This window comes from Strigops habroptila, chromosome Z (genome assembly GCF_004027225.2).
Source record: "Strigops habroptila isolate Jane chromosome Z, bStrHab1.2.pri, whole genome shotgun sequence".
Classification (NCBI taxonomy): domain Eukaryota; kingdom Metazoa; phylum Chordata; class Aves; order Psittaciformes; family Psittacidae; genus Strigops; species Strigops habroptila.
Genome location: NC_044302.2, coordinates 63657558 through 63685285, shown reverse-complemented (window position 1 = coordinate 63685285; position 27728 = coordinate 63657558). Strand labels below are relative to the sequence as shown.

Genomic DNA, 27728 nt, shown 5'->3' with positions numbered 1-27728 from the left:
TATATTTAAGACTCTTGAAACTAAATTAGTATATTGCAAACATTCCTACCTGTTAATTGTGAGAAAAGAAATCACCAGACGTACAGGTCTCCAGCAAGACAGGCAGACAGGTATTTTAAGACCTAAGTATATTGAACATTTCTAAGTGCAAAGTCTGCATAAATACTTCAGGATGTGTCCCTGTTTCCTCATGCCTCTGACTACAAATATTAAAGGATGCTAGAAAAACTACAGGGGCTGTGTAAGTAGAGGAGTAAATCCATGGTTTAGGAACAATTGCTGTCTCCTCATAACTGTACTCATAAAATGCAGAAACAAAATTCATGCTTTCATTCTGGAAAGGTCAAGAGAGCCTTTCACACAAGGCTCTAGGGGATCTCATCCAGGTACAAATTGGATGGTTTTCTGCCTCTCTCAGTGTTTTACAAAGCTTGTTTATTTTCTCCCTTTGTCCACATTTAAATGTGACAGAAAAAAACAAAGGGGCAGCGTCTGGGAGTGCATTTCCAATAGAAGTTGTGAAAAAAGGCAGGGGGAACATGCAGCCCTGAATGATTAATGAATCATTCAGGCATGAAAGCAGCGTAACATAAAGCTTCATTGGATAAGAAATACAGGTCTGTTGGAGATGCTTGGGGTTCCTCACAGGCTGTTAATCTAGAACTCAAAACATAGCAGTGATTCCTTAATTCCTGCTGCCTTGTTCCTGGATCGTGAATAGTTAGTGAGGGAGAACTATAAGCTGCAACTGCATGGTTTGATAATGATCTGGCTTTGCCAGGTAAAGTAGAAGTGATGATGAGGCAAATGCTTCAGTAGCCAGCATGGTGCAGCTTTAAGCCTCATCTCCCAAAATTCATTCTGCAGAGCCACGAGTGCTGAAATATTTTCATTTAGCTGTTTAAAAGCAAATGCCCTTATACTCAAATATCTCTGACATCTAGTAGTGAAAGCAACGAACACATCTGGCAGAGATACAAGGTGAATAAAATACACCTGAAGAATGCTGCAGATCAGGACTAAGATTTTATCAACAGAGATAAAGATTATATTGACAGTGTGACAAAGTTGGCTCCTCGCCTAATTACAGTGCAGTCCTATTTTAAATTCTTCACTTTGTGAATGAACAAAAACATGGGTCAAGCTTTAGGGCAACAGTGGAAAGAAGAAACAATTCATCTTCCCAAAACCACGGTAAACCATGGCAGGGCAAAGATCTGCCTGTAAGGTCCAGATTGATAAAAAGCTGTTTCACCAGGCTGGGAGGCAAAGGATGTTCTAAGGATAACTAGCTGTGAGAGGTTTCTCAAAAAAACCCTGCATGAGTAAGAACAGTAAGGTGCTGCAGGCTGTCCAAAATCATCCTCAGGACACAGGAGAGTGTCACAGGACAATAATCAAAGATCTCTCAGACAGAGCTGATCTAGTAGGTAGTTTATTGAGTTATGATCAGCAAATTTAGGTATATAAAATCTTAAAATTGGCAGTCGATACTCTACTACACTTAAAGTTAGTATAGGATCTTAAGATTATCACATGAGCTTAGTGTACATATCTTAAATGTTACATGCAAGGAAAAAATGTCATCTACTAACCCACCCATGTCTGGTGATCAGATGAGGGATCTCTCAGACCGTCTTGGTGAGGGGTAACCCCAGGAGGTGTCCCTGCTGAAGGGGAGATCACCACCCACATCGGCTGCTATGGAGGGAGAGCTCCATCAGCCCTGTTGGCTGCAGATGTTTAGAATGTGAGGTGTTCATTTGTAGTCAGATTTTCTGCTGTGTTCATGCAGTTTTGGCTGCTTATAAGCCCAGTCTCCAGCCAAACTTTTTTGGGGGGGCGGTTCATGCTGAGTTCTAGCTGATACCCTCACACAATGGCATTAACTTTGATTAAGCCTACTTGCTGAGCATCTGCCTGGACCAAAGTTCAGTTAGTTCACACAGAAGGAGAGCACCCATCACGGAGACAAAGCAGCTATGGATAGTTACAGTTAACCTAAACCATAAGGAAAGGTTGAACATACCTGTTTACCATCTTAAAAGATTTTGTGCATTCAAAACAGGCAGAAGTCCACAGTATCAGCTAAGTCTTTGAGCTGCTGAACTCTCAGCACTTTGAAATGAAGTATCATGATATTTTGCATTGGTTCTGCCTAAAATTCTAGTTCAGTCTTGGGCATGATCTCCCATATGGTAATAGTTCTGGTATGAGCCTGAGCATTCTTTCCATTTCTGTCTTCTTTTCCCAGTTATTTATCTTCTTTATTTTATTACTTGAATTCACTAGACCTCTGAATAATAAAGTAACAGTTACTGTGGAAGGACATCCTTTTTATTCTAATATAACTAAATTACATAGTTCTGTTTTATTAACAGAGCAGCAATTTGTTCTGCTGAAGTGGGTTTTTCTGAAGCATGAAGGGAGGAGGGATGAAAGAGAAGTTGGAAATTTAGGATTATATGTGGTCCGATACATGCAAAATGCTTCCCTTAGTTTTCCTGTGGTGATAAGCTGTTCTGTGCTTGCAATTTATATTAGGCCTTTTAATTAAGCTGGAGTTCACTGAGGCATGTGTTTATTTTGAGATGTACTTCGTTCTTCCACTGAACTCCTGTTGTTCAGTATTTTTAGCCCCTGATGTGCAGGCTGCTTCACATTTGGCCTTACAGGAGGAGGGTGTTTTGCTGTGTGGTGGAGCCACCAAGCGCAGTGATACAAACTAGACATTCCCAGCATTTGCTGATCCACTTGCCAGGCTGTCAGACTTCCCTTCAGTGCTACGGAGGTGCCTGTTGCTGCAAAAATCATGTAGGAAATTGCAAACCATTGTGAGGATGTTATGAACAGATTGTTTTGTGGCAACATTGTATTGTATTCACCCACTTCTTGCCAGCACCTCCCAGAGCTGCCTAGGAGAAGGGAGATGTTCCTCTTTCCTACTGGGTTAGGTAGGAAGTTTTTTCTCTTCCTTCTGCCTTGTGATGTGCCTACCTGGCTGCTAACTTCTATGGCACAGTTTGTCATCTGTGGCATGGGAAGCACATCATGAACATGTCCAGTGGAGAGGCTGATCTCATCAGCTTACATTTTTATTGTGTTTTGAGATGGGAAATATATAGAAATGTGTATTTCTACCCACATGACCTGTGCTGTACAGGTCAGATGAGCAGACTGCCTGCACTGCAGGGAAAGCTTCCTTGCCAGTTGTTGAGGAGATAAGAAAAACGTTAGGAAAAACATCAGGAATCATTTCTGATTCTGAGGAAGAAGTTGGTCAAACACTGGAACAAGCTTCCTGGAGAGGCAGTTGATGCCCCAAGCCTGTCAGTGTTTAAGAGGCATTTGGATAGCGCCCTTAATAACATGCTTTAGCTTTTGGTCAACCTTGAAGTGGTCAGACAGTTGGACTGGATGATCATTGTAGGTCTCTTCCACCTGAAACTATTCTATTCAAGTTGTGGTATGGGGATAGACATCAAGTGGGTTGCCAGAAACATCCATAGAGTCAAGGAGGAGAGAGAAAATACAGCACTAAAGTATAATTTTCAGTATTTATGCTTTGTCTCAGGAACACTTTGAAGGGTTTAATTGGAAAACAGTCTACTTCAACTGAGGAGGACATCTAACATAAATGTTTTCTCACATTAATTGTTTTAGTCATCATCTAAATCAGTTGACTAATTGAGCTAAGCCAGTTTCTTACTACTTCATCCAGTTTGCCTTTTCACTGTCTAACATCCTGTACTACTGTCACTGATGCCAAAATCTCTTACCAACCTCTGAACCCCCTAGAGCTCTAGAGTCAAGTGAAAGTAGAATAGGGGCTACAGGAGGGCTACACTGAATTTCATGGGATACACTCTGCAGACCTATTTCAGCTATCAAACTGAAGCTTGTCACCAAAGTGTTGTCTTAGCCTTGACCACTTTATATATTTCATTTCCCCATTACAGTACACTGTTATTTGTGCCTTGATGTTTCCAGACATCAGGTGCTGCTGCAATTCAGTGGTGCTGTATGAGTAGGAATCTAGGAATGTGAGGACAACAAATGCTGCTGAATATGAGTTTAAAATGTGTTTGCACAGTTCCTAACTAAAGATATCACTTAAGTGGAAAAAAAAAAAAAAAAAAAATCATTGAAGCAGCCCATACTGGCAAAAGGAAAAAGAAAAAAATATAATAGGTACTCAGATCAAAATGTTTCATTAGTAAAGGAAAGGCACTGATGAAAAGCTTTACAAGAAGCAGAGGCCCAAGAGCAGCTACTGCCATGGCAACCAAAGGAGCATGGGGATTTACACTTCTGAACACTCAGTGTAGTCTTAGCCAAGAGTGAAACTGGCTTGAAATAACAGCCTCCCTGTGTTCATTCTTATTCTTTATGAATTGTGTATCTCATTTCACTGTTTCAATGCTTATATCTTATAGTGGTAGGTCACTGACTACACATGTTTCTGGATGTGTTAGAAGCTTAATTCTTAGGTTATTTATCTGACTTTCTGCTATATAAAATCATGAGTTGGAATAGGTTGCTAATTTCAGTCAAAAATATTTATTCAATGCCACATGCCATAAATTAGGTCCACCACCTATAATATACCTAATTCCTCCTAGTAATGCATTGTGAATACTAAATCTAATGTTAATCTAACACAAGAACATTTCTTCATCTCTAATTTCACCCTGTATTGCTGAAGACTTTTCTTCCGTATGTTCAGTAATAAAATTTCTACAAATTTTATCTCATAAAAAATACTGTGTATTAATCCTATCTAATAAGATTCTCATAAAATGTATGAAGTAAGATCATCTTGTAGCCATCAGGACATTTTGAAATCCAAATGCTGCTGCCCTGATTTAATTTCTTTTTTTAAAAAGTACCTTGTTTTTTTCAATAATGGTATTGTCTCTTCACATTTCAGATCACAGTATTTCGCATGGGATCAGAAGGACACCAGGATATTGATCTAGCTATCCTGACAGCATTACTAAAAGGTAATGGAGTTTCACTCCACAGTGAGCCTGTATGAATCCAAATGGACTAACTCTGTATCTCTGCTGTGCTGAAACCTGCATTTTTTGACAGTACCTACGAATTTATGCTGTGAAATTGAAGTATACTTTTTGCTCTCACTTTATACAAATCCAGCTCTTTTTTTAATGTTTAAATAGCTACTGTTTTTCCTTCCTGAATTTTTATTCTCCACCGACAATCACTAATGTAGCACAAGCAACATCAGTGTTGAACCCCACTGATTACTTGAAAAGATCCTTACTCACAAGAAGACAGCCAAAGAACGCCTCACACTTTGACTACCTTGGTGGCTTGTAGAACATCCAGAAGGAGGTTACCTCCCTCTAGGTAAAACTGGCACTATTGTCAAAGTAAAATGATTCCTGTAGTCATCCTAGGAAGGCCTAGGAACTGCATGGGATTCCTTCCACTCTCTGCTGGTAGAGCTAAGAATTTAGCTGCTGGAGTAGTAGGGGTTTTAATCTTAAAGTCTCTAAATCTTTCTAGCCATTACATTACAGTTTAAAAGATTGTCTGACAATAAATCTGCTGTTGCCACAGGTCGGTATAAACCCTGGTCTTGCAGACACACCATTTAGCTTGGCTTCCTTCAGAATATGATATTGTCGGGTAACTTAATACCTGCTTGCGAATACAGGAACGGGTGAGATTTGAAAGGCTCTGAAGCATATGTACTTACCTGATGGACAATTACTCACCTAGGCAACGGCTAGGAGGTTCTAGCCTTCCTTTTATATATTTCCCCAAATGGATTTTCAGAAATTGCATGTATCAACCATGTTCATCTTATTGCTGTCTGGACTGGTTTGTGCTATGTAGTACAGGCCATACTGCTCGCACCTGAATAAGTGAGTCCATGATGCCATACGGCAGACCTGAATTTGAATCAAAACAAAAAATTTAGTAGATTTACTAGGTATTCAAAAGGTAATGGGTATTATTCTTGCTTGTTCCAGGGCTCAGTTTTATTCTCAATTTCTTCCTGCGCAGGCTTAAAAAAGCTGTATGAAGAGAAAAGACAGAAGGCATCTATAACTTTCAGCTAACCAAGCAAAATAGTATTTTACCTTTTACGCAATTACAAATCCCATTTCAAACATGTTACTTGAAACATTTCAGACAATAGTCTGAACAGGAGGAGTAAACAAGCACTGGCCACCTCTAAAGTATGATTGCAAGCTGCTAGCTATCAGCTAAGGAAATTAACTGGAATTATTCTGCTCCACTAGTTTTTGTCTCCTTAGCCTTCTGTAGTATTGCTTTCTCCACTACTTCTGCTCATTTAAATCAAGATACAAGTTGTTTGAGCTGCAGGTAACATGACTATTTTGCTGCTATCCTGAGGTAACGAGTTTTAGCCATCTGCATAATTAAATTGCAAGGCGTTTTAGACATCCTCACACAGAAACAATATAAATCAACATGAAGTAAGGAAAAAGAAATTTATTCAAAGCAAGGAACAAGAAATGCATCCGTCACCAAATTCCTCTTTTCTATCCTTAGGAAATATTTTAATTGAAGCTTTCATTTCATTTATCTTAGATATAACTGGATCCTTTATTATCCTGACTGTAAAGTCTATTCTCTTCATATTTGTTCTTAAGACAATCACTGAAACTATTGCTATTCATTTATATTAGTAACATACAAATTGTCTTAAAGTTGTGATTCCACTTTGTCTAGGTATATTTCCAAAGTTTGAATCCCAGTATAGATCCCTGAAGACTTTTACCACCTTGAAAGCTGCCTCTTAGAAGCTGAAGAAAATAGAGCATAGGCCTAGGAAGGATTGTTTTCTATTTGAAAAGTCCTTTTGCAGTATTTACTTGAGTAACTGTACTATGGTTGCAGTCTGGGTGTATGAGTAATCCTCTCTGATCTGAAATACACATTCTGCAAGTGGTCCTGTCGTCTTCTTAATAAAATAAAATTACCTTCCCTCTTCATAATAGTAGTGCAAGACATCATGGTGAAGTTCTCTTAGCTCAGAAGGTGCCTGGATCTGTGTAAGTAATTTTCACATCTCCTTTCATGCTTCCCAATAAATCTTGGTAGTCTGCTGATGGGCAGCAGTGCTTGTGTCTTGCTCAAGAGCCAGAGGAACTACAACTGACACCTTATCTTCCTTACTCCTCAGTACTTTCTGATTATGAAGGTACTCGGTGAAGATTAAATTTATCTGATGCCTCTTGTTAATCTGAGCTTTGTGATTACAGGGAATGAAAGTCTATATAAGTTTTCAATCAATGTGTGCAAAGTCAGGCAAGTCGTTTGTCGTTATTCATACCATGTCTTTGTACAAAGTTTCTGGCCCACCCTGAAAGAAATGCTGCCTTTCCATAAATATACCTCACCAGGCTGGTGGATAGTTGGGTTTTCATCAAATCAAGAAATCTAAGGTGGCAATGCTGAACCACTTGTCTATTTATTTACTAGTAACCAGATTTGAAGACTGGGTCTGAATTACCTTGAAATTCATAAATTTAGATTCAGAAATTAATCTCTTTCATCTCTTCAGAATTGTGTGAAAAGGGAGCAGAGAAAAGTATGGAGCTGTGTGAGTGATTATTGGTCATTTTTTCTCAATCTCACTGGTGAGGATTTTGCAGTTCTTGCTAGCCAGTATTCAAGGCACATACCAGCTAACTACCAATCCCACCCTGGTGTGAGCGGTTTGTTCAGGGAGTAGGAGGAGGACAAGGATTGGGAAACAGGAAGTATCGTTTCCTGTTTGCTATGTAAAATTTGTGATGAGCTAGTCTCTCTTTAAACGAGCCATCAGGCACACTGCCAGTGCAGGAACTCTCACAGACCCCAACCCCTGCACTGAATATGAGACATTATTTCCCTGTTTGTTTTCATGAGTCATTTGTTTAATCTTGTCAGCAGATCTATCTTTCTTAGAAGTGATCTCCAATAAACTAGGGAATGGCATCCAAACTGGTTATCAATTTATATTGAATGGATGTCACAACAGCATATGGCTTGTGAATTCCTTTTTTAAAAAAATCAAGAGACGTGTAAATGTGGGAAGTAAGTTTCCATTGCATGAATTTATAGCAAGTAAATTTATTGATACAGTTTAACTGTTAGTGCTCTCTTAACTTGAACAGTTGGAACTCAAACAGTAATTGATTTTGTCCTTTTGCAGCTGCTAACTGAGCAGAAGGCATATGACAGGGAAGTTAAAGACAGCATATGGAGATGTTGTAAAATATAATTGTTTTGGAGTGGCATCAAAAACCCTAGTTCACGAAGCTCTTGCAATGTCTGGAGCATACTAGCAGCACCAGACATGTTTCAGCTGGTGCTCTAAAAGCTTTCCCAGTGCAATTGTCAGCACCTGGAAAGAGGTGCTGTGTGGTATATGGTAATATTAATACCATGCAACCCTCTGAGATGAGCTATGTCAAGCTAATGCAGATCTGATGTCTCTGCGTACTTTCCAGCCTGTGAATAAGTCATGATTCATGCCCACTGAACAGTCATCATGCAGAATCAGATGGTCCTGGAAGACACTGTGATGGTCTGCCAACCATTAAATCACTGACACAGAAGGATTTCAGAGTTAGGCCAGATATATGGTTACTGCCCTTCTAGCTGTTGTTGCTATCTGCTTTGTTATTGTCTATTGATTTGCTAAATGCCAGGAAGACGCCTGTAGCAAATGCAGTGGAAACACAGCCTTTTCACCAAAAAGTTGCGGAAACACAAGACCTGCTGAGATGCAGAACAGAAAGTTAATTTTGATTGCTATTTTCCATAATCTAATTCTTTTCTTTAAATGGTTATTCAAAGAGGACACTGGCATGCTTAGAAGCACTGTGGAAATGAATCTCCAGCAACCTTCTTGTGTCTAGATAGATCAGTTTTGTGTCATTTCAGCTTTGAAGATTCTGAGCCCTAGTTGTCACAGACTATCCCAAGAGAATCCTTTAGAGGTTTACACTGATCACAGTAAACTTTAGCCAGTATACAAAAGCCTGTAGTCTTATCTCTTCAGTAATCTGGGATCTTGCAAGGGCACAACACTAATAGTCTGATGTGTACCCTGCTTCACCCAGGGTACAGAGTCAAGTTTATGATCCCAGGCTGTATCATCAAGGATTATTGCATTTTTTGATAAACCATGTGACTTTTCACTAGAAGAATCTGTGTAAGATAACCAAGCACTCCTGGATGACTGCCTAAGAGCGTAAAGTTAGCACCTGCGGTAACTAACAGCTGTCTCAGATCACGTAGTTCATTTAACTTCGCACCATCCTTGCATTGTCTATCTATATCCAGAAGTATCTATACTGAAATAAAATATTGCCAATCAGTGCATTGCATTCCAGGTTCATCTATTCTTCTAGAAGCAGGCAAAGGGAAGGAAGAGTCCCACTGCAGACATTAGTCATATTGTCATAAAACATTCTTTTGAAGAACATGCCTCAGGCCCAGTCAGACACTGAGTAAATATTACAGAGACAGTAGTCAGATTGCCTAAAACACTGTTTAAAGCAGTAAGTATATTACAGTAATGAAAATAATATAACACAACTAGGCAGAGAATCTTTCCATGAGACAAAATGAAACAGAAATGTACAGAAGTGTTAATTTCTCACCACTGACAGTGTTAAGGGCCTAAGATGTGCATCCAGAGTGATTGTGGTGTTGAGGTGATGAGAGCAATAGGTTATTAACTCTACCTTATTTTTTGATTTCCCAAATGTCCATTGGCTTTCATTTGCATACATTGCAGGGACACTCCTGAGTGAGATGATTCCTCTAAGAGGTCACTATTTGGATTCTTCTTAATGATTCAAATCCATGTTCTTTGGCAATGAATGCAATCAAAGAAATGATTGAAAGGAGACAGTATCTTAAGAAAACCCACCTCACATTTGTTCTAGGGAGTTTTTCTTATATTAATGGAATTATTTTTACTTCTTAATACTTGATGGAATTCCGTCTGAAGTAGCCTGAACACTTTCTTTTTCATTTGAGTCAAAAGTCATCAGTTCATCCTGGAATAAAATTGATTAAATGGCATCCGCAGCCCATATGCTGCTCTGTACAAACTTCCGTAGCTTTTATTTTCCTTTTCCTCTTGTGTAACACCAGTGTAATACACATTCACCTGAAAACCACAGAAGGAAGACAGGAAAGAGGAGGAAGGTGCAAGGCCTTTTCAGCAGCAAACCTCACTCTGGGAGCAGCCATCCCACTATGGCTTGCTTTCCTCTCTGCTTCGTATTTGGAGCAATAAGCGTGCTCAAAGAAAACAATTCTGATGAACTGCTGGGCTTAGGGGCTTTTCTGGAGATGCAGCCACCACCGAATACCCCATGCCAGTTGCTCTTTCACATGATCAGATCCACCAGAAGGCCCTGTGATCATCCAGCAGTCGGCTCCTTTCTAAAGCACGAAAAGGCGCAAGAAGGCTAGGCTACTTGTCGCAAACTGGGGACAGAAGGCGTTCACCTGAATTCTCTATGATTTGGCTTGAGTTTTGGCCGAAGTGGGTGCAGTGTAAGTAGCCCACTTCCTTCCACAGGTACATCTGGTCCACTCTTGATCCAAAATGGTATCTAACTAGGCTGCACCCATGGCTACCCAGAGAGCATGCTGCAGTCAGTTTAGGAAAATCAGGAGATGGAGCTTCCCCATCACATATGCAAAAAGGTACCAGGCTATGGGATTGCCGTGACTGTCCCTGGGTTTTGGAGTTCATGCATGTGCCTCTTCCACTGCTCACCAGAGAGCTTGCCTCAGCACCTGCCAGAGCTCTCACTTCTGCAGGCACGTGGGTGGAAAGGAGGTCCAATGACATTTTGAGAGGATCTGTTGTTTGTTTCAGAAAGGGGGAAACTTTATTTGCTCTCTGTACTTAACTTACACTATCATACCCACTGCGGGTAGTATTTTTCTGTTTTTATAAATGTAGAGACATTTTTACCCTTCCCAAAGGTAAATATTTTCTGTTCTTTAATGTTGCATGTTTCTTGTGTAAGAAACTCAGAAAAGTTGAGATTTTGGCATCCCCTGTGAAGTCTCTTGTGAGAGCTTGTGTCTGTGTCTTGGTATATAGCAATGAGAAGCTAAGTCCTATGTACTTCTTAGTCACAGAAAAGTCTTTTACTGTTTTTCACTGGGTTTGTCTTCTTAATTTCTTTCTATCGTTCTACTCCTGCATCACCTACCTTTTTATCAGAGCTCATTTCTGTCATAAAATGAAAGTGGATGATCTGCAGTCCACCATCTCCCAAATAATTGCTGCAGATATTGCCAAGTATTTGGCAAAGTTTCATGGCAGCAAACTGACTGAAAAGATGAGAGTTACAAAATTAAACTCTTGGGTAAGTTTCCCAAAGGTCTGCTGGCCATATCCTTCACAGAACATTTCACTGGCCAATGTGTTCCAGTTTACATTTTCTGTGCCTTCAATTTCAGAGTCCACTTTCAGCTGGAGCAGTGTGTGATTTTGAACAGTACAGAAATGGGGACAGAAGCAATGGAAAGCTCTTGTTTGTCCTCACTCCATGATACCAGTACAAGAATTAATAAAGGCAAGAAAACAGTGGAGATATGAGGCCTTTAAAAAATGAGTCTTTATACAATTGCCTCATCTCTGCAAGCAGCTATGTAATCAAAAGTCGAAGGGCCCTTTATTTATTTGGTTGATCAGTTCCTTTGGGCCAGTTCTCCCTGTGACACTGAAGCACAAATACTGTTTTATTATTACAAATCAGCTAATAACAATGAAATCCTTAGTGAAACATTAGAAAAGCACAGCAGGGCAGGAATGTCCCACAGCGTACATTAAAACTTCAGGGAAAAACATAACCTCCCTTCCAAAAAACAAACAGCTCCAAATGCACCTTATCATCTGCATAGTTTCTTATTTAATTTGAAAACATTATACCTTGACAACAGCTTTATAACATGCTTTCTTACATGACTGTTGCATATGTGAAGAGAAATTTCGCCCACCAAGACCCCTCATAGAGGAGAAATTCCTATGCTTGTACAGGATCCCCACCTTATCAGGTGGAAATGCATAAAACGTGTAAAATGCACAACTGTTGAAATCAGTGTGTCTGTGTGAGTTGAACCTCTTTGTAATTGCTAGATGCATGTGTATGTGTGTGCTCACATGCACGTGTGTGTGTGGGCATATTCCTGCAGCTGGATCAGTATCCCAGCTGGCTTCTGCTCTTGCTTCCTATCGAAGAGGAGGGAAACCGGTTCATTCCACTGCAAGTTGCATCTGCTGATGCCATGTTTACCTACTGTATTTTTCAAGGGGGATGTGAGGAAAAAAATAACATTTATGACACAATCTAAGAAGCATGGATTCAGATTTGAGAACCAGTATTTTATTTCAGGGGCAATGGAAGGTTTTGTTTTGTTTTAATATTTATCAGTTGCAGAAATGACATGGACATCTGTGAGAGAAATTACCATGGTGGTCTGTTGACTGAGTCTAAAGTATGTCTTGTTTCTTTTTTCTCCTCCTCTCCTCCCTGCACCCCTGTATGTATACACAGGAGCTAACGCATCTGCTCCCGACCAGCTGAGCCTAGCATTAGCGTGGAACAGAGTAGACATCGCCCGCAGTCAGATCTTTATTTACGGGCAACAGTGGCCGGTACAGTATATAACAGCATCTTCTACTGAAACAGTTTAAACGCTACTCAACATTAAATCCATTCTGTTGGCAGCAGCGGTTTAACACAGTATAGAATATACTGAGTCATGCTCCCAGCCAAACACAAAGTTCCCATTTATAGCTCCTGAAGGCAGGCAGTTACAAAGACGTTAGTATGTTTGCTTGTTCAAGGAAATGGTGACATCTAGCGATGGCTTAACACTGAGAGACCACACCTTTAAAGAAACAGGAAGCAACAACACATTTATACTGTCAAGTAATGATTCTGCAAGCTGAGAAAAGCAAATGTCTGTTTACAGACATGTTATGGTGTTAGGCTATGAACTAAAGGCAAGGCAAAATTTCTTTTTGCTCTTCAGGCAGTGTTTTTTATATAGAAACACTGAATTTGATGATGATCAGATGTCAAAATATGCTGCGCAGATGCTGGAGGTCATCAAATGGACCACAGAGCTGATAAGCAACATTACTGAAGAAGTGCTGTGGCTCCAAGCCTGAGCTGGTGTTAATTTCATGCCCAGTGCTGCTCTGCATTAATCTGACCTGCTTCACAGCTGCCCCATCCTATGCTCCAGCTACCACCTGTGGGGACAGGCTGCCTGGCCAACACCGTTCCCCAGGGGCCACCATGGGCAGAGCTTCCCTGCAGCAGTGGGAGGGCTGTAAATAGAAGGTATATTGAGTGCTGCGTGGGGCAGAGGAGGAGGTCAACTCTCAACTTGTGCTGCAGTTTTTACAGTGGTGGTTGTCACCCAAAAAGGAAAAAAACCAAACAGAAGGACTCTACCTGTAGCTCCTTAAAGCCTAGCATATCTTCATTTGGAAGGTGTAATTGGATCACAGCATTCATCAGTGTGACACTTATTTTGCCACCATCATGAAAATTTCATAGGCTATCATTAGATGAGCATTTACAACTCCCCACAGAAAAATTATAACAAAAGGAAAAGCTTCTGTTTAAATATCCTTGATTAAATGTAGTGTTTGGAGCTTGCTGCCCTTTGAAGCTAGTTTCAAAAATCCTTGCCTTTTTAGTTGTGGAGTGAATTATTTATACAAAAATATATATATGGACTATTTATCTTGTCTTCAATATTGGGCGTAATTACTCATCAAAACATAGGAAGGATTTTAATGCTACTAAACTGTCGTTATCATTATTGCTCGATCATTATAGCAAAAATTTGCATAAATGCTGCAAGCTGAAATCATTTCACAAGCTAAAAGCTGGAAGTATGAGATAATTTCTCATCCGTCTGACCTTCCCAGCCTACAAGAGATAGAAAATGAGAGATTTGCATAAGAAGACCTCTTACATTTGGCCCTTCAAAGAAATGGTGAAGCTATTTCTGCTTCCTGGGTATCAAAGTTTCCCTGAGTTTCCACACCATGAACAGGAAAAAGCTAGTAAAGCTAAAATTAAAGTGAGTGTGCACATAACAAATGTACCCAATATAAATAAAATGTTAGTCAGGAAAGTGAAAAATAAAGATAAATGATGAGATGGTGAATAGTGTGAAGGTGTGGTCACCAATTTCCTGGGTTCTAGTTCCTTAGTGCTACTCTGGATTTCCTAGCGTATGTAAATCTTAACACCCTGACACTCATTTTTTCAATGCTGCCCTGAATCAGAGAAACCAATATAGACTAAAACTGTGATTATCCCAGTTTAAGCTAGGCAGAGCAACCCTCAGAATTTTGTCAGGCTTTCTTCTTGTGCCAGAGTGGTGGGACCAGCTGGATATAGCCTGCAATGCCCAGGAACGGCCTGAATTAATCACTTGCTTTGCAGGTGGGCTCCCTTGAGCAAGCAATGCTGGATGCACTGGTGTTGGACAGAGTGGATTTTGTGAAATTACTCATAGAAAATGGAGTAAGCATGCATCGTTTTCTCACCATCTCCCGGCTAGAGGAATTATACAATACGGTAGGACCAACCTAAGGCAAATTTTCTATCTCTATATTCATTGTTGTAGCTCCCACTCATATTACAACAACATGATGATGCACAAGGCAGCCAACACCTGTTGCGGGAATTTTCCATGTTAGAAGTCCACATTGTCTGTTAGTTTTGTCTCCCATGTACTGGAAAATGCTGTGTCTTGCCCACCTAATCTGCTGTGCGTATTTTATAAGACATGGGTGAAGCCCCACACAATACCAGCTGATCTCTGGTCATTGTAACTCCAGTATGACAGACCTGAGATTTAGGCAGATGGCACTGGCTGGAAAACTGTTACTGGTGAGTTAGGATCTGTAGGAGGTGATACATTACTCCTGACAGTATAAGCCATTATGGTTTCAGAAAAATCTTGCAACTGTTAATCAGATTCAGCCACTACAAAACAAACAGAAGCAAACTTCTTGGGATAAAGTTAGGAATTTGAAGGTGAAATCTGGTGATTTCAGGAGGTCTGTTACAGTGAAGGACTTCTCCATGTCCTCACCAAATGTTCCAAAAATGATAGTTTTGACTTTTAAAAGCCTGTTTGCAAGCTTTATATCTTTACCTTTAAAATGAACATAACACTGCACAGGTCCAAATTGCTTCTGAGTTCTCAACTGCAAAACACAGTCTAGCATTCACATTATTATTGCCTACCACGAGAAACCAGTAAGTTGGAATTGCTAAGTGGCATGGAAAAATTCTGAAAGCATTGTCTACTTCTTAGTTTTGCTAGTTCTGTCTGTTGGAGAGAGCTTGTAATACAGAGCATACCCCTTCCCAGAAAGTTTTTTTCTGCCAGTACTTTACGAAGTCCTGCCATCATAAGCTGTCACACTGGATTGTTATCCAAAGGTAACAGAAGTCGGTTATGATGGTGATGACCAGAAGTCAGTTGTTCAAAAATATCAAATATGAAAAGAACTCATTAAATTTGTGCAAAATATAAAGGAACAGGTATCTCCTCTACCCTTGAGACAGAATCCCATCTGATCTTTGATCGCCTTAAAGTTTGCCTATCAAGTAGCATCTATCTATTAAGAATAGAAAGCCTATGAACTTTCTTACTACAGAGATAAGCATTGTAGTTCTTGTCCTAAAGCCAGTTCTTACAGGGAATAAGTTGGAGGAAAGCTTTCAGTTCTACTCCTAAAAGAAGGCCTTTTTGAACAAATTTATTGTGACCTAAGAAAGCACCATAAATTATTTATGCAAGATTTTCAAAATACATAGGCTGTGAAATGCCTAAACTACCAATTTTGATATATGATCTAGTGATTCCATAATAGCCTTAGCACCAAAACAATTACAAAGCCAGTTAAAAATTACTAGATTACAGCACAAGCTCTGAGAATGACCTGGAAGCTATAAACCAGTGAATCTGACTTCTGCCATGGCAAATTTGTAAAAATACAATAAAGAATAGAATGAATCCAACCAGGGGATCAACTTTATGTTAAAGAAGAGTTTATCTGGTTTCTGTAAGAAAATGTGAAGCCTTAGTGATGTTACCATTTCTGAAGCCAACATGCAGAAAAGTAAGGATGTTGCACTTGGTCCACCTGCTTTTGCAGAGCTGGTTTGAAAATACTTGAAAACCTCAGATGTTCTTCAAGAGATATAGCTGTCATGGCATTGAAGATAAGGAGTACTTGGGGTTTAAAAACTACTTGAAGGATAGAAAACAGTAGGAATATGTGGTCTGTTCTCACCACAAAATGACATTATGACCAGCCTTATCCAAGACTGTGTCCTGGGACTGCTGCTGTTCAGCCTGTTTAGAGATGATCTGAAAAACAGTAGCTACTGAAGGGTCAGTGTTGGCAGGTGATTTAGCATCACTCAATATAGGCAAAGTTGAAGCAGCATATGAAGAATCACAAAAAAGTCTCATCATGTTCAGTGATTGGATTACATAAAACTAAGTCTTGGCAAGTACACAGCAATGTATATATGGAAACACTGACTCTGCACATATGCAGTGGTCTCATCTGTCACCAGTTACAGCCAAAGAGACCTCCCATAAAAGTGTCTTAAAATGTCAACAAGTCAAAAACACAACAGAAAAGAAATATAACATGCAAGTTAAATTGTGGGAGTCTGCTGCAGAATGTTTTGCATATGAAGTGGAGTCAAAACAAGACAACAAATTCGGACTGTGCAATGCCGTTAGTGGATTTCAGACAAGACAGCCTAGATGAAATGTCAGGCTCTGGGGCATTCTGAGCCACCAGCGGTGGAAGTGGAGATCCTGAGTGCAGGAAGGCTGACACTGAAGGAGCTGGTTTTCCTGGCACTGCCTCCCAGAGGCTGTGCATGTTGTGCTAGGCTTCTGCTTTGCCTAAGTTAGGAGACTAATTTGATATACAGGGCCTTAGTTTTCAAACAGTGTGGCAGTTCTTGTGGTTTTCTTACTGAAGGTTTGTGTACAAAAGAGGAAATCAGATGAAATAATGCTCTTGTGATATTTAGATTTTTATTTTGTTTTTGATTGATTGGTTGGTAACACTGTACAATTAAAGTACTTTCAGTTGCCTAATTTTTAAACAACTAATGTGAGAAAGCCATTTCAGCAAAACTATTTTATTCTTCTTTATTTGTCCTTTGCAGAGACATGGACCATCCAACACTCTGTATCATCTAGTCAGGGACGTCAAAAAGGTAAGAATCCAATAGATGGTAGGTTGGAGATAATGCTGTGATTGCTTTTTGTAGCTAGATACAATCTCTGTTTTGCATGAGCTTTCAGTGAGAGCCTTCTACTTCCCCGCCATTACAGAATGTCCTGTTTGTATGTACCAAATACAGCGTTTTTGCATACAAAGCACAATTAGCAAGTTATTTGGCTTGCTTTCTCTGTGGTTTTAGATGCTTGGGTAATAGCGCTTCTGCTAGCGTAATTGTAGACTCTTACATACTGTGTGGATTTATGCTGTTATCTGTATTTTTTCATACCTGCAACTATTGTCAAAGCTACTTTCCAGGCTGTCAGTTTACTTCTGAGCCTGTAAATAGCCCTTATCCTGTGCTGGATCCTGTTGAAACAGTTCTTCGTTCTGTGTTGTGTGGTATGTTGTAGCCATCTTCCTCACCAGAAAAAAATTAAAAAGAAGCAGTACAGCTTCCCTCTGCACCTCGTATCAAGTTAAATCCAAGCATCTTGAATTATAAAGGGTCATTAAAAGAACAGGACAGAAACACAGAAAGGCATAGTGACAGGAAGGAGATACCAAATACCTTTAGCAATGTGTTCAGGATTAAAAGTGTTATAGCAGTAGCAATGAATGAAAATCCCTTATCCTCTAAATATATGGATCAAGTAAGGAGATTGAGTCTGCAACTGACCTCATCAGTATGTACAGATTACAGCCTTGCATATTACATAAATCGGACCTCACGGGTAAGATGCTTGAGAAAGGAAATTTCTGTACATGGGACTAGATAGAAGATTGAAAAAGGAATGGAGATTTTTTTTGTAAGACCACAGGTTTTGGTGTTTTTTTCTGTCACTGACAGCTGAGCAGAACTGAAGGCAGCTAGCGGAGGGGAGTGGCAATGCTTCATAAATCATCTTTCTCTTAAATAATGCTGCAGAATTATCAGTAGTTAAGTTTAAGGAGGTTCTGGTGGTTTTCTTTGGTTAGCATGTTACGTTGCATCGTCATTGTTCAACTACATATAGTATATTAAGTGACCATTAGAAAGTGTGGAAAGCCTACAGAAGAAAATGAAACTGTTCGTAACACAGAAGTCCCCTTTGATGAAGCAGAGTAAACTTAGAATACATTTAGACTGGCTACTTCTCTTCAAGCCCAAGTTACCAGAACATTTTTTTTTTTACTAAATATGCAGTTACTTACATATGCCTTCAAGAGCTTGAAACAAGCATCATTTGTCTTCTTACTTTAAAATACATTTTTCAAAATCTTTGTCTCTTCTAGCATCACCTTTCCAAGTCCTCCTTCAAAGGCATAGCAATATGTATGTTGAGTAACTAAACAATATCTTTTTCGGAGTCCCTAACGAAGGTTTTTAAAGGAGGTCTTGAAAAAAAGGCATCAAAATAGGGAAAGATGATCAGAACTCATAGGAATATACTGATAGACACTGGCAATAAACTTGCACTATACTCAGTGACATTATTCATTCCATGGTGATTGTTCAATGATGGTCATTTTTCCATAAATTCATCTTTCTTTCCTCTGTCCATATGCAAAGTCTCCAGTAATCCCCACTGCGTGAAGTCAGTGTGCACTCTTATGGGAATATAGTTAAGGGCTTTGAAAACAAACAGCCCGATGCAGCCCTCTAGTACCTTCATCAGAAGCGGCTGTGTTTCTCATTTTGTCAGTGATGAGGAACAACCACAGTTTAGTCAAAGTGGCAGCACCATAGCCCTGATATCTGAGCAGATTCCTTACCAGACAGCCTAGCTGTAAATCAGTCAGCAGATCTGACAGCAGTTTAAAATAACTTCTTAATGGACATCACTATTTGACAGTCAAGTGTCACACCATGCATGAAAACCAGACCACCTGCTGATGCTAGCTTTTTGAGTTTATATCTATTTTGGTGTCAGTTACCCAACCTTTCTGATTTAATTACAGTATCACAAAATATAAATACAAAAATGTGGTGTGTCTCCTTGAGACAACACTTCAAGCATATGCACACTCTATACTTTTTATGCATACAACCCAATTTTAAAACCTGCACTTTTTAAAAGGGCATATGCTATGAAAGATTAATTACATCTGCATCATTATGAATTCTCAAATAGAAAATACATGCTTACAAATTATAGAAGCACTATTTAATTTACTACTATTGTATTACATAGTCATATAAATCACTAGGAATTTTTTTGTTTGTTGGAAAACGTCCCTGCCTGCTTAATAAAGCAAAAGATTTGAACCTCGGGAGTCACCACATCCTGTTTGTGGCAGCTTGTAGACGCATATGTGTGCATGCACGCAGGCTTGCACATACACAAACATGTAAGACGACAATTTATTTTCTCTTTGGATATACAAGTATTGCTGTGAAGACTGTTAGCCTGGGCAGCATATTGTAAAGGCCTGGAGACACAGTCTTAAAGAATTTACAGCGGTCAGCGTGCTTAAATTCTGCGTATGTTAACAAGACAAAGTACTTTTTAATGACCCTGCTTTAGAGACAGCTGTGCTCCTTTTGATCCTCTCAGTTCCATAACTACATACGGAGACAGTTCTGCTTGCACCGTTTGCATTATGGCCTTTTTGGCATCCTTTCTCAAGGGTACAGAACTTAACATAGAAGGTTGACTTCCTTCCCTAGAGGGTACAAACCGATACATCCAGACTAAGCAGGAAGAAACACTGACCGTGCTCGATATCCTGTCTGTAAGTGGAGGTTGCCCTCTACAGGTTGTTTTAAAAAAATCCTCCCCTGGCTCAACTGGCAGATTAAGATCAGTAGAAATTAACAGATAAAATTTTTCTTTAATTCAAAAATTGCACATAATTAATATATCTTAATATCACTCTGGGGTGATGCAAGTTTTCAAAGTTTATTTTGGCCTGCCACTGTCTGGCTACATTTCCAGAGAACTAGCAAGCAATATAGAGAATTTTGAAAGTATTATTTTTTCCTCAGGATGCAAAATCAGAGGCTTAATACCTGCTGAATATACAAATGCACTTCAAGTGAAAAAATACTGTAATTGGTTAGCTGCAGCTTAAAGTTCAAGTTTCTTCAGGAAAAGAACAATGCATTAGCACTGAAGAGCTTGTCCCAACATAGAAGGTTAGTTGGTTATTAACCAGGGTACCTGTCATACTCAAAAATCAAACCTTCTCCTCTGTCATTCGTGATCACCTTAGCTGTACTAGAATTAGCCCATCCAAATTTTTTACGTTCTCGTAGTGATTCTGGCCTACTTGCAGCACTGCGCTTCATTTACAAGGAGACTCACTGCTGCCAGGGTAATTTGAGATGTCTGCTGATACAGCAAGTGCTTTGGCACATGCATAACTCCTCGCACAAGGGTGGTCCAATTAGCTTTACTAGACTGCTCACTTTGGAGAAGTAATTGTGTGGTAGCATGGAACCATTCATATGTGTATGTCTATAATGTGTATTTCTGCTGTGAATTTGTGAGTCTTCTTTAGGAAAATCTTTCAGTGTTATAATGGGAAGTTTAGATGCATCTTTTATTAAAGTTACTTTATTGGAAATTTTTTATCTAAAAGTCCCTTTATGAAATTTTAGAAATCAAAACTACATGAAGAAGCTCATGCTTCCTAACACGTGCTGATGCCTGTTGTGCTCTCTTAATTGCTCAAGTATTTTTTGCCACTTAATAATATCAAAGCATTCAGTTTTAGTGTCTTACGTTAAGACAGCAGGAGTCTGTTGAAGAACTACAACACTGTCTTGAAGCTACAACTCCCACTTTTGGCAGTGCCATCATCCTTGTTCTAGTAGAACTGTCAGTGCCTTAGGCATTATGGAGAGAGAAGAACATTTTGGGGAAAAAAACAAACAAAAAACATAACCGAATTTCATCTTAAGATTTACATTATTTTTCCTTAAACAGTTCAAAAATAAAAATGACAGCATTCAAATAAACTAATATGCATTCCTGCAAATCCCACCCACCAGATTAGCCAAGAGTAGGTCAAGTGCAAAAGGATATGCTAAGGGATATTGCTGTTAGACAGTTGGCAGATCATCTTTTGTCACTAAATTTGTTTGATCTTCTGTCCCTTTGAATGCCAGCCCATTGCTAGGCATGGTACACCACAGCACTACCTCCCTCTCACCCTCTGCAGCCTTTCAGTGTGCTCTTTGTACTATGGTGAGCAGGGAGGAAAATAATCATTGCTCTTCCTGGCTGAAGTACAAGAAGAAGGAGGATCTTTGCATCCACTTCATCTTTTCTGCAGAACCAGTTGCCATCTGCTCTCCATTAGCGTTTCTCTATTCTGAATCTAATAAGCACAAAGGCAGAGAAGCCAGGCAAATATCTGCAGACGTGCAGATATTTCCAGCAAGACATGACAGTCATAAAATTGCTCTGTGCTAATAACTAACCTTCTTTTGATGACCACATAAAAAGAGCTACAGGCTAACTGTAATCTGTGCTGTATATCATTATAGGAAATGTGGTTATTTTATTACAGTGCACTGGAAAAGTTTAAAGCTAACAATTAAAATTTCCTAGTCCTTCTGCAATGTTGACTATACAAGTTAATTTTTTACTGATCTTCTCTTTTTGTAAGGCTACTGCTTGCGGTTCACAGAAGTATAATTTACCTCTCTTTTGACGTTTAATATGTAGTCACATCTCTTGCACAACAACATACAGGACAGAAAAGGATCTGTAAATCTACAAGGTTCTTCATGACAACTCCAGATCTGGGTGACCTATTCACAGTTTGCCGAATCATGCCTTCTTTTCTGGTAGGGAACTGCTGGTTGAGCCATAATGGTCGTCCAAACAATTCAGAGGCAGTGGTGTAGAGAAGGAGGCAGACTTCGATTTGAGCACAGTCCTTTCCCATTAGCTCTTTCCTCTGTGAAGCAGTCAGAGTTGTCCTTGTGGAGCTCCCAAGGCAGGGAACAGAAGAACAGACGTGCCCACGCTGGGGTTTTGTTCGTCCATCGCCAGAGAGCCCCCAAGAGCACTTCAGCTGCACGTACATGACACCAGCCCAGCCAGATATCTAGCATCTGGCATGCTAGATATCTCAGAAGCTTAATGCTTCTGGAAAACAGAAATGCCCAGTTAACTCAAAGGCAGACTCAGATTTGTATGCAGTAAGAGACAATCCGTCACTGAGAGCTTTCTTTATAGCTTTGCAAGCCATAAGTATTAGAGGACTCACAGCCTTAGCATTGCTGTTTTCAGGCTGAACAATTAAGAGAAGGAAGATATGTGCAAGGATGTTCACAGTGTGAGGGCAATAAGACATGGACATATTTATCATTCTTTCCCTTGAAAATAAAAGGTGCATGCTGAAGACATTGTATGTATATATATATACATATATATACATGTTCATCTCCTAGGAGACAATCTCCTTGGCACTGCTGGAAATTAGGTAACAAGATTACTGTGCTTAGAGTGGTTTTCAGTAAAATATGTTGGGAGTTCAAGGAGGGACAATCTAGGAAAATTGCTAGGCCTGTAGTTCTTCTTGAACAAAACCTGAAAGAATTAGCCACAGATATTTTGTTTATTACAATTTTCATATTTAGTTTCGTATACACAGATTATTTCTTCATACTAGACATGGAATTTAAGCAAACATATGTGTTTATTTGTAGAAAAAATGCTAACAGACTCTCCTTGCCTCTAGCAACAAGCAGTAATAATAACTCATGCCCTGTGTAAGTTTTCTAGAGTAGATAATACAGCCCTTTCCCTCTGCCCTTCCTTCCCTGGAATGTGGGAAGGAAACACTGGCAGGATGGGAAGATCACACGCAGGAACTGATTCCATGTGAACAAATGATGTTGTGTGATGTCACTTCACCGTGCCTTGGCAGTACAGAGGAGGCAGAGTCCAAGGAGGTGCCTGCAGAGACATGAAATGCCAGGGAAGAGTTGTGGGGACAGGTGGCACAGAAAGGTGCTATCTTGCAGGACTAGAGTCGAGCAGCTGTGCCTGACCTTTCAAGTGTGCTGATCCTCATGCTTTTTGTTCTGCAGTCATGTTCCTTGTTTCCCCAGCTGAAGAATATGAGTGCTGTGTACTGACATTGTCTTCTGTTACTTCCAACAAGTTCTTCATCTTCTTATTTAACCTGTGTCTTCTTTCCAAGCGAGAATATCCAGGTTTCAGTTGGATCTATTTTAAGGTGAATTAATTAACCAGCATAATAATACATTCCTGTTTTTAACTATTTGTTTTATTCTGACATCATTATAAAGTATATTTAACAACACCAATAATAAGCATTTACTCCTCCCCCACTATCCTTCTTATTTTCATTGCAGGGAAACTTACCTCCTGATTATCGGATAAGTCTGATTGATATTGGTTTGGTGATAGAGTACCTGATGGGAGGAGCATATCGCTGCAATTACACCCGAAAGCGTTTCAGAACACTGTACCACAATTTATTTGGGCCCAAGAGGGTAAGGAGCAAGTTATTTGTCATCTGTATGACTTAACCCACTGGCAGGGTTTACCATAGCGTCTTAGTCAGCTCTGGGCTGGGGGGATATGTGCACACGCATTCAGTCTACAGATTCATTTCCGTTATGTACATAGAAGCTGTTTCACCACAACACACTGCAAGTCAGCCACTGATACAAGATTCATTTTCTTATAAATTTAATGAAAAAAATATTAGGTTCTGCTGCTCTGGTGTGATCAGGACATAAAACAGTCTCCTCTGGCTCTAAACCTGTAATTATGAGTAACCACAGCTTTTGAAAGGCAAGTCTTTTGGCCTGTACAAATTACACCATAAGGCAACTAAGTTAAACTTAAAGAACTTGTGTTTTGATAGATGCATTTCCTATCTCATGGCTCATCTTCTTGATTGTGGCCTGAAGGTATCAGGGCAAAGAAACCCATTTCTCAGAATTGGCTTTATTGGCTGGATGTGGCTCCAGCAGGGTCACTGGGCTCATGGCAAAAAAACCTTTCAGTATTTTTGTGGTTTTCATGTTTGATAAATTACAATACTGTGAATCCAGAGTAAGTTTACTGCCTTTCTAAGACAGAAAATATATTTATTGTCATCCATAATGCCATGGGCCAAATCCAGCGTGAAGAAAAATCTGCTCAATGGCTCCCAGTACTTCTTTCTTTCCCTACTTTTACCTCACATTTGCATTTCCTGTCTCAGTTCAGCTTTTTGCAATGCACACCATTGAATATTGTTCTAAGTGGCTATAAAGAGCAACAGCTCTGTGAAACAATTAGAGCCAAACACCTGAAATGGATTGGTTTGTTTCCCTACGCTTTCATTCTTCACTTTTGAGAGGAAAGGTAGTAATTGTAGCTGCTGTGAGAGACTTCCCCCCGTTAGTCACTCCATCAAGAAAAGCATTTGAGTAACAATTTCACAGATATCTAACCAACATATGGAGGAGCTCCACAGCAGTCAACATAAGTGTGCCAGGGGAATGGCCAAAACAATGACATACTCCAGAGAAATCCATTTATGCATTAGCAGTAATTCCTAATCTCTTTTCCACTTTGTACCTGAACTAAAATGTATGTATGTCTTCTCTTGTGTGTTTAGGTGAAGTAGGATCAAACTCAAGTTTGAATTAAATATAGATATAATTATTTGATTTGTGTATATATGTATATTATATTACATTACATTGCATATGTATCATCTGTATTACACATTGTCTATTGTATACTCTGTATTACATGTTATACATCACGTTACACACGCATGTATGTATGTATGCATGTATACACACATAGTTGTAATTCTTCATCACCCTTCTGGGAGAAATAACATTTTTCTAACTTTTTTGTACAGCCAAAAGCCCTGAAACTGTTGGGAATGGAGGTAGGCGACCTGTGATAAATCTTAATATCTATTCCTTCTTTGACAAATGTACACTATATCAAGATAATGTTTAAATTCACTGTAATGAAGGCACCAAGAGTTGTTTTCAAGTTTTGTATGAGAAATGTGCCACACAAATTGTATTTTTCATCCAGATAACTTTTTTACGGAAGGGTCAGATTAAGAAACATTTCTTAATAAAACTCCAGTAGATAAACAACAGAAAAGAATGCTCTTCACCCTCTATGGATCATTTTTCTTGTCACAAAGATTAAACAAAATGTTTCAGTCTATCAAGCCAAGCAGAATTCCAGTCAGATAACTATGTAACTTTGATATTTGTTCAGAGAAACGAAGCAGTTGTGGAGAATGATGCAGAAATCTTTACATGAGCAAAATTTCTATTAGTTTTGTTGACAGTTTTGGCTACCCTGATGCTTCAAGGAGATAGAATGTTTTCTTGTTTATTTATTTTATACAACAACTTTCATTTTGCCATCCACAAATGCAGCACAGAATAGGTCAGCTAATCTGATAAAAGCAATAGGATAAAATGGGAAAAACACTAAAGGCAGTAGAAACAACTAAGAGATGGAGAAAGAGGGATAAACATGTGGTACAAAGGCAGGATGGAGTGAAGAAAAGAGATTCCCCCTCTTTTGAGAAGGTAAAGGGAGAAAACACAAAAATAAGCAGGGAGGAAGTCTTCAGCAAACCATAACATCCCTGGATGTGTACTTACTTTCTGGAGGTGGAACAAGGCAGATGCATTACAACAAATGTTATATTTGGAGTGCCTTTGTAGCTTTATTTTAATGATGGCTTTTCCAGAATGGTTCTGGGTATTGTATGATTGTGCTCTGTGTGCTTAAGAAAATAGCACAGTTCAGTGATAGTCCAAAGCTCTTTTTCGCTTAGGTTTGAGGTTACTGACTTCTCAATTTCAGTGCATGGATCAATACTTTTTTTAATTATTTTCTTGTTTGAAATGTTTTGTCCAAAAAATGAAGGGGCTAGCCTGCAGGGAACATGTTTGACATCTCAGATACTGACTCCAGTGCATTGTGTGAATTGATTCAGTTCCTTCACTGGTGAAAAAATTTCTCCATAATTCTCATAGGATGATGTCCCTTTGCGGCGAGGGAGAAAAACAACAAAAAAAAGAGAAGAAGAAGTAGATATTGATTTGGATGACCCTGAGATCAATCATTTCCCCTTCCCATTCCATGAGCTGATGGTGTGGGCTGTACTGATGAAGCGTCAGAAGATGGCCCTCTTTTTTTGGCAGCATGGGGAAGAGGCTATGGCTAAAGCACTGGTGGCCTGTAAACTCTGCAAAGCTATGGCCCACGAAGCATCAGAAAATGACATGGTGGATGACATATCCCAAGAGCTGAACCATAATTCCAGGTGAATTTTCTTTCATGTACACTTTCCCAGGTTAAAAATAAAAGGAGGGGGGAGGGGGGAAAAGAGGGAGAGAGGCTGCTGACCACGCCTAAAATTTGTTCATCTGCAGCTTGCTTTCATTTCTAACTTAGGAAAAAATGCAGTCCCTTTAGAGAAAGTCTAAATGGCTTTTAAATAGTATAAGTTCTGAAATGAGAAGATGTCAAGAAGGCAGTGAAATATCTATTTTGTCTAAGTGTTCTTCCTGAGGCCCCAAGAGTCAGGCCACAACCTTTCTCTGTGCTTTTTCAATACTCTGTTCATCCCAAACAGAACAATTACTGAAATCCTAATGAACGTAATATTCGGCAGAAGTGTTAATTATCCAAGAGCTCATTCTTAGGTGAGCAAGCCAAGATACTAGATTCCATAACAATCTTTCCTGATGTTACAAGTCTGAGACACAGAATTTAGAAAAGGGTATTGGACACTCCTTTTTCCAGGAGACTTGACCACTAAGTCATGGGCAAGTAGTACAGAAGCAATCCTCTAAGCTGCAGATAACCAAAGGATTTCAACTAGGAAATGTCAGGGAGGTGGGCAGGCAGGTGGGAGCAGACAGCTGGTAGGTGTGGGTGCTCATCACTGCTAAGTCAGGGCACTTATTTATATGCCTGCCATTAGCCACTCACATTTGAAAATGTGGGTTTCCATGTGTACAGTCAACATCACGATTTGCATGATGGAAGGTGATGCCCCCCTTTGCAGAGGCTGTCAGTTGCAGAGGGATGTTTTCTGCAGCAGGCTGCTTGGGCTAATAGGAATGAACGAATGTCCCTCTGTTGCAGGGACTTTGGCCAGTTGGCAGTGGAGCTGTTGGACCAGTCATACAAGCAGGATGAGCAACTGGCAATGAAACTGCTGACCTATGAACTGAAGAACTGGAGCAACGCCACATGCCTGCAGCTCGCAGTGGCAGCCAAACACAGAGACTTCATTGCTCACACTTGCAGCCAAATGCTGCTCACAGACATGTGGATGGGTCGTCTCCGGATGCGCAAAAATTCTGGGCTAAAGGTCAGTACTGTTTTAAAATAAAAACAACAGTCAGTGAAGGTCTCATAGATGGTAATGGAGCTCACAACAAATCAGTGCTAACTGGTTCAGCTAATCA

At 39.6% G+C, this 27728-nt stretch overlaps 1 protein-coding gene across 13 annotated transcripts in view; it reads left to right on the top strand.

The window, feature by feature from the left end:
• Nucleotides 1-27728, top strand: part of TRPM3 (transient receptor potential cation channel subfamily M member 3) — a 259596-nt gene that overhangs the window by 178617 nt on the left and 53251 nt on the right. For 5 of the 13 annotated variants that reach the window (XM_030512609.1, XM_030512607.1, XM_030512599.1 and 2 more), the window contains exons 9-16: nucleotides 4931-5003; nucleotides 12576-12676; nucleotides 14490-14624; nucleotides 17253-17303; nucleotides 23625-23765; nucleotides 25136-25165; nucleotides 26286-26575; nucleotides 27403-27631. In XM_030512609.1, coding sequence (XP_030368469.1) covers nucleotides 4931-5003; nucleotides 12576-12676; nucleotides 14490-14624; nucleotides 17253-17303; nucleotides 23625-23765; nucleotides 25136-25165; nucleotides 26286-26575; nucleotides 27403-27631 — 1050 coding nt within the window. Of the gene's footprint in view, nucleotides 1-4930; nucleotides 5004-12575; nucleotides 12677-14489; nucleotides 14625-17252; nucleotides 17304-23449; nucleotides 23486-23624; nucleotides 23766-25135; nucleotides 25166-26285; nucleotides 26576-27402; nucleotides 27632-27728 lie in introns of all 13 variants that reach the window. The other 8 variants (XM_030512601.1, XM_030512605.1, XM_030512600.1 and 5 more) reach the window with 6 other exon arrangements.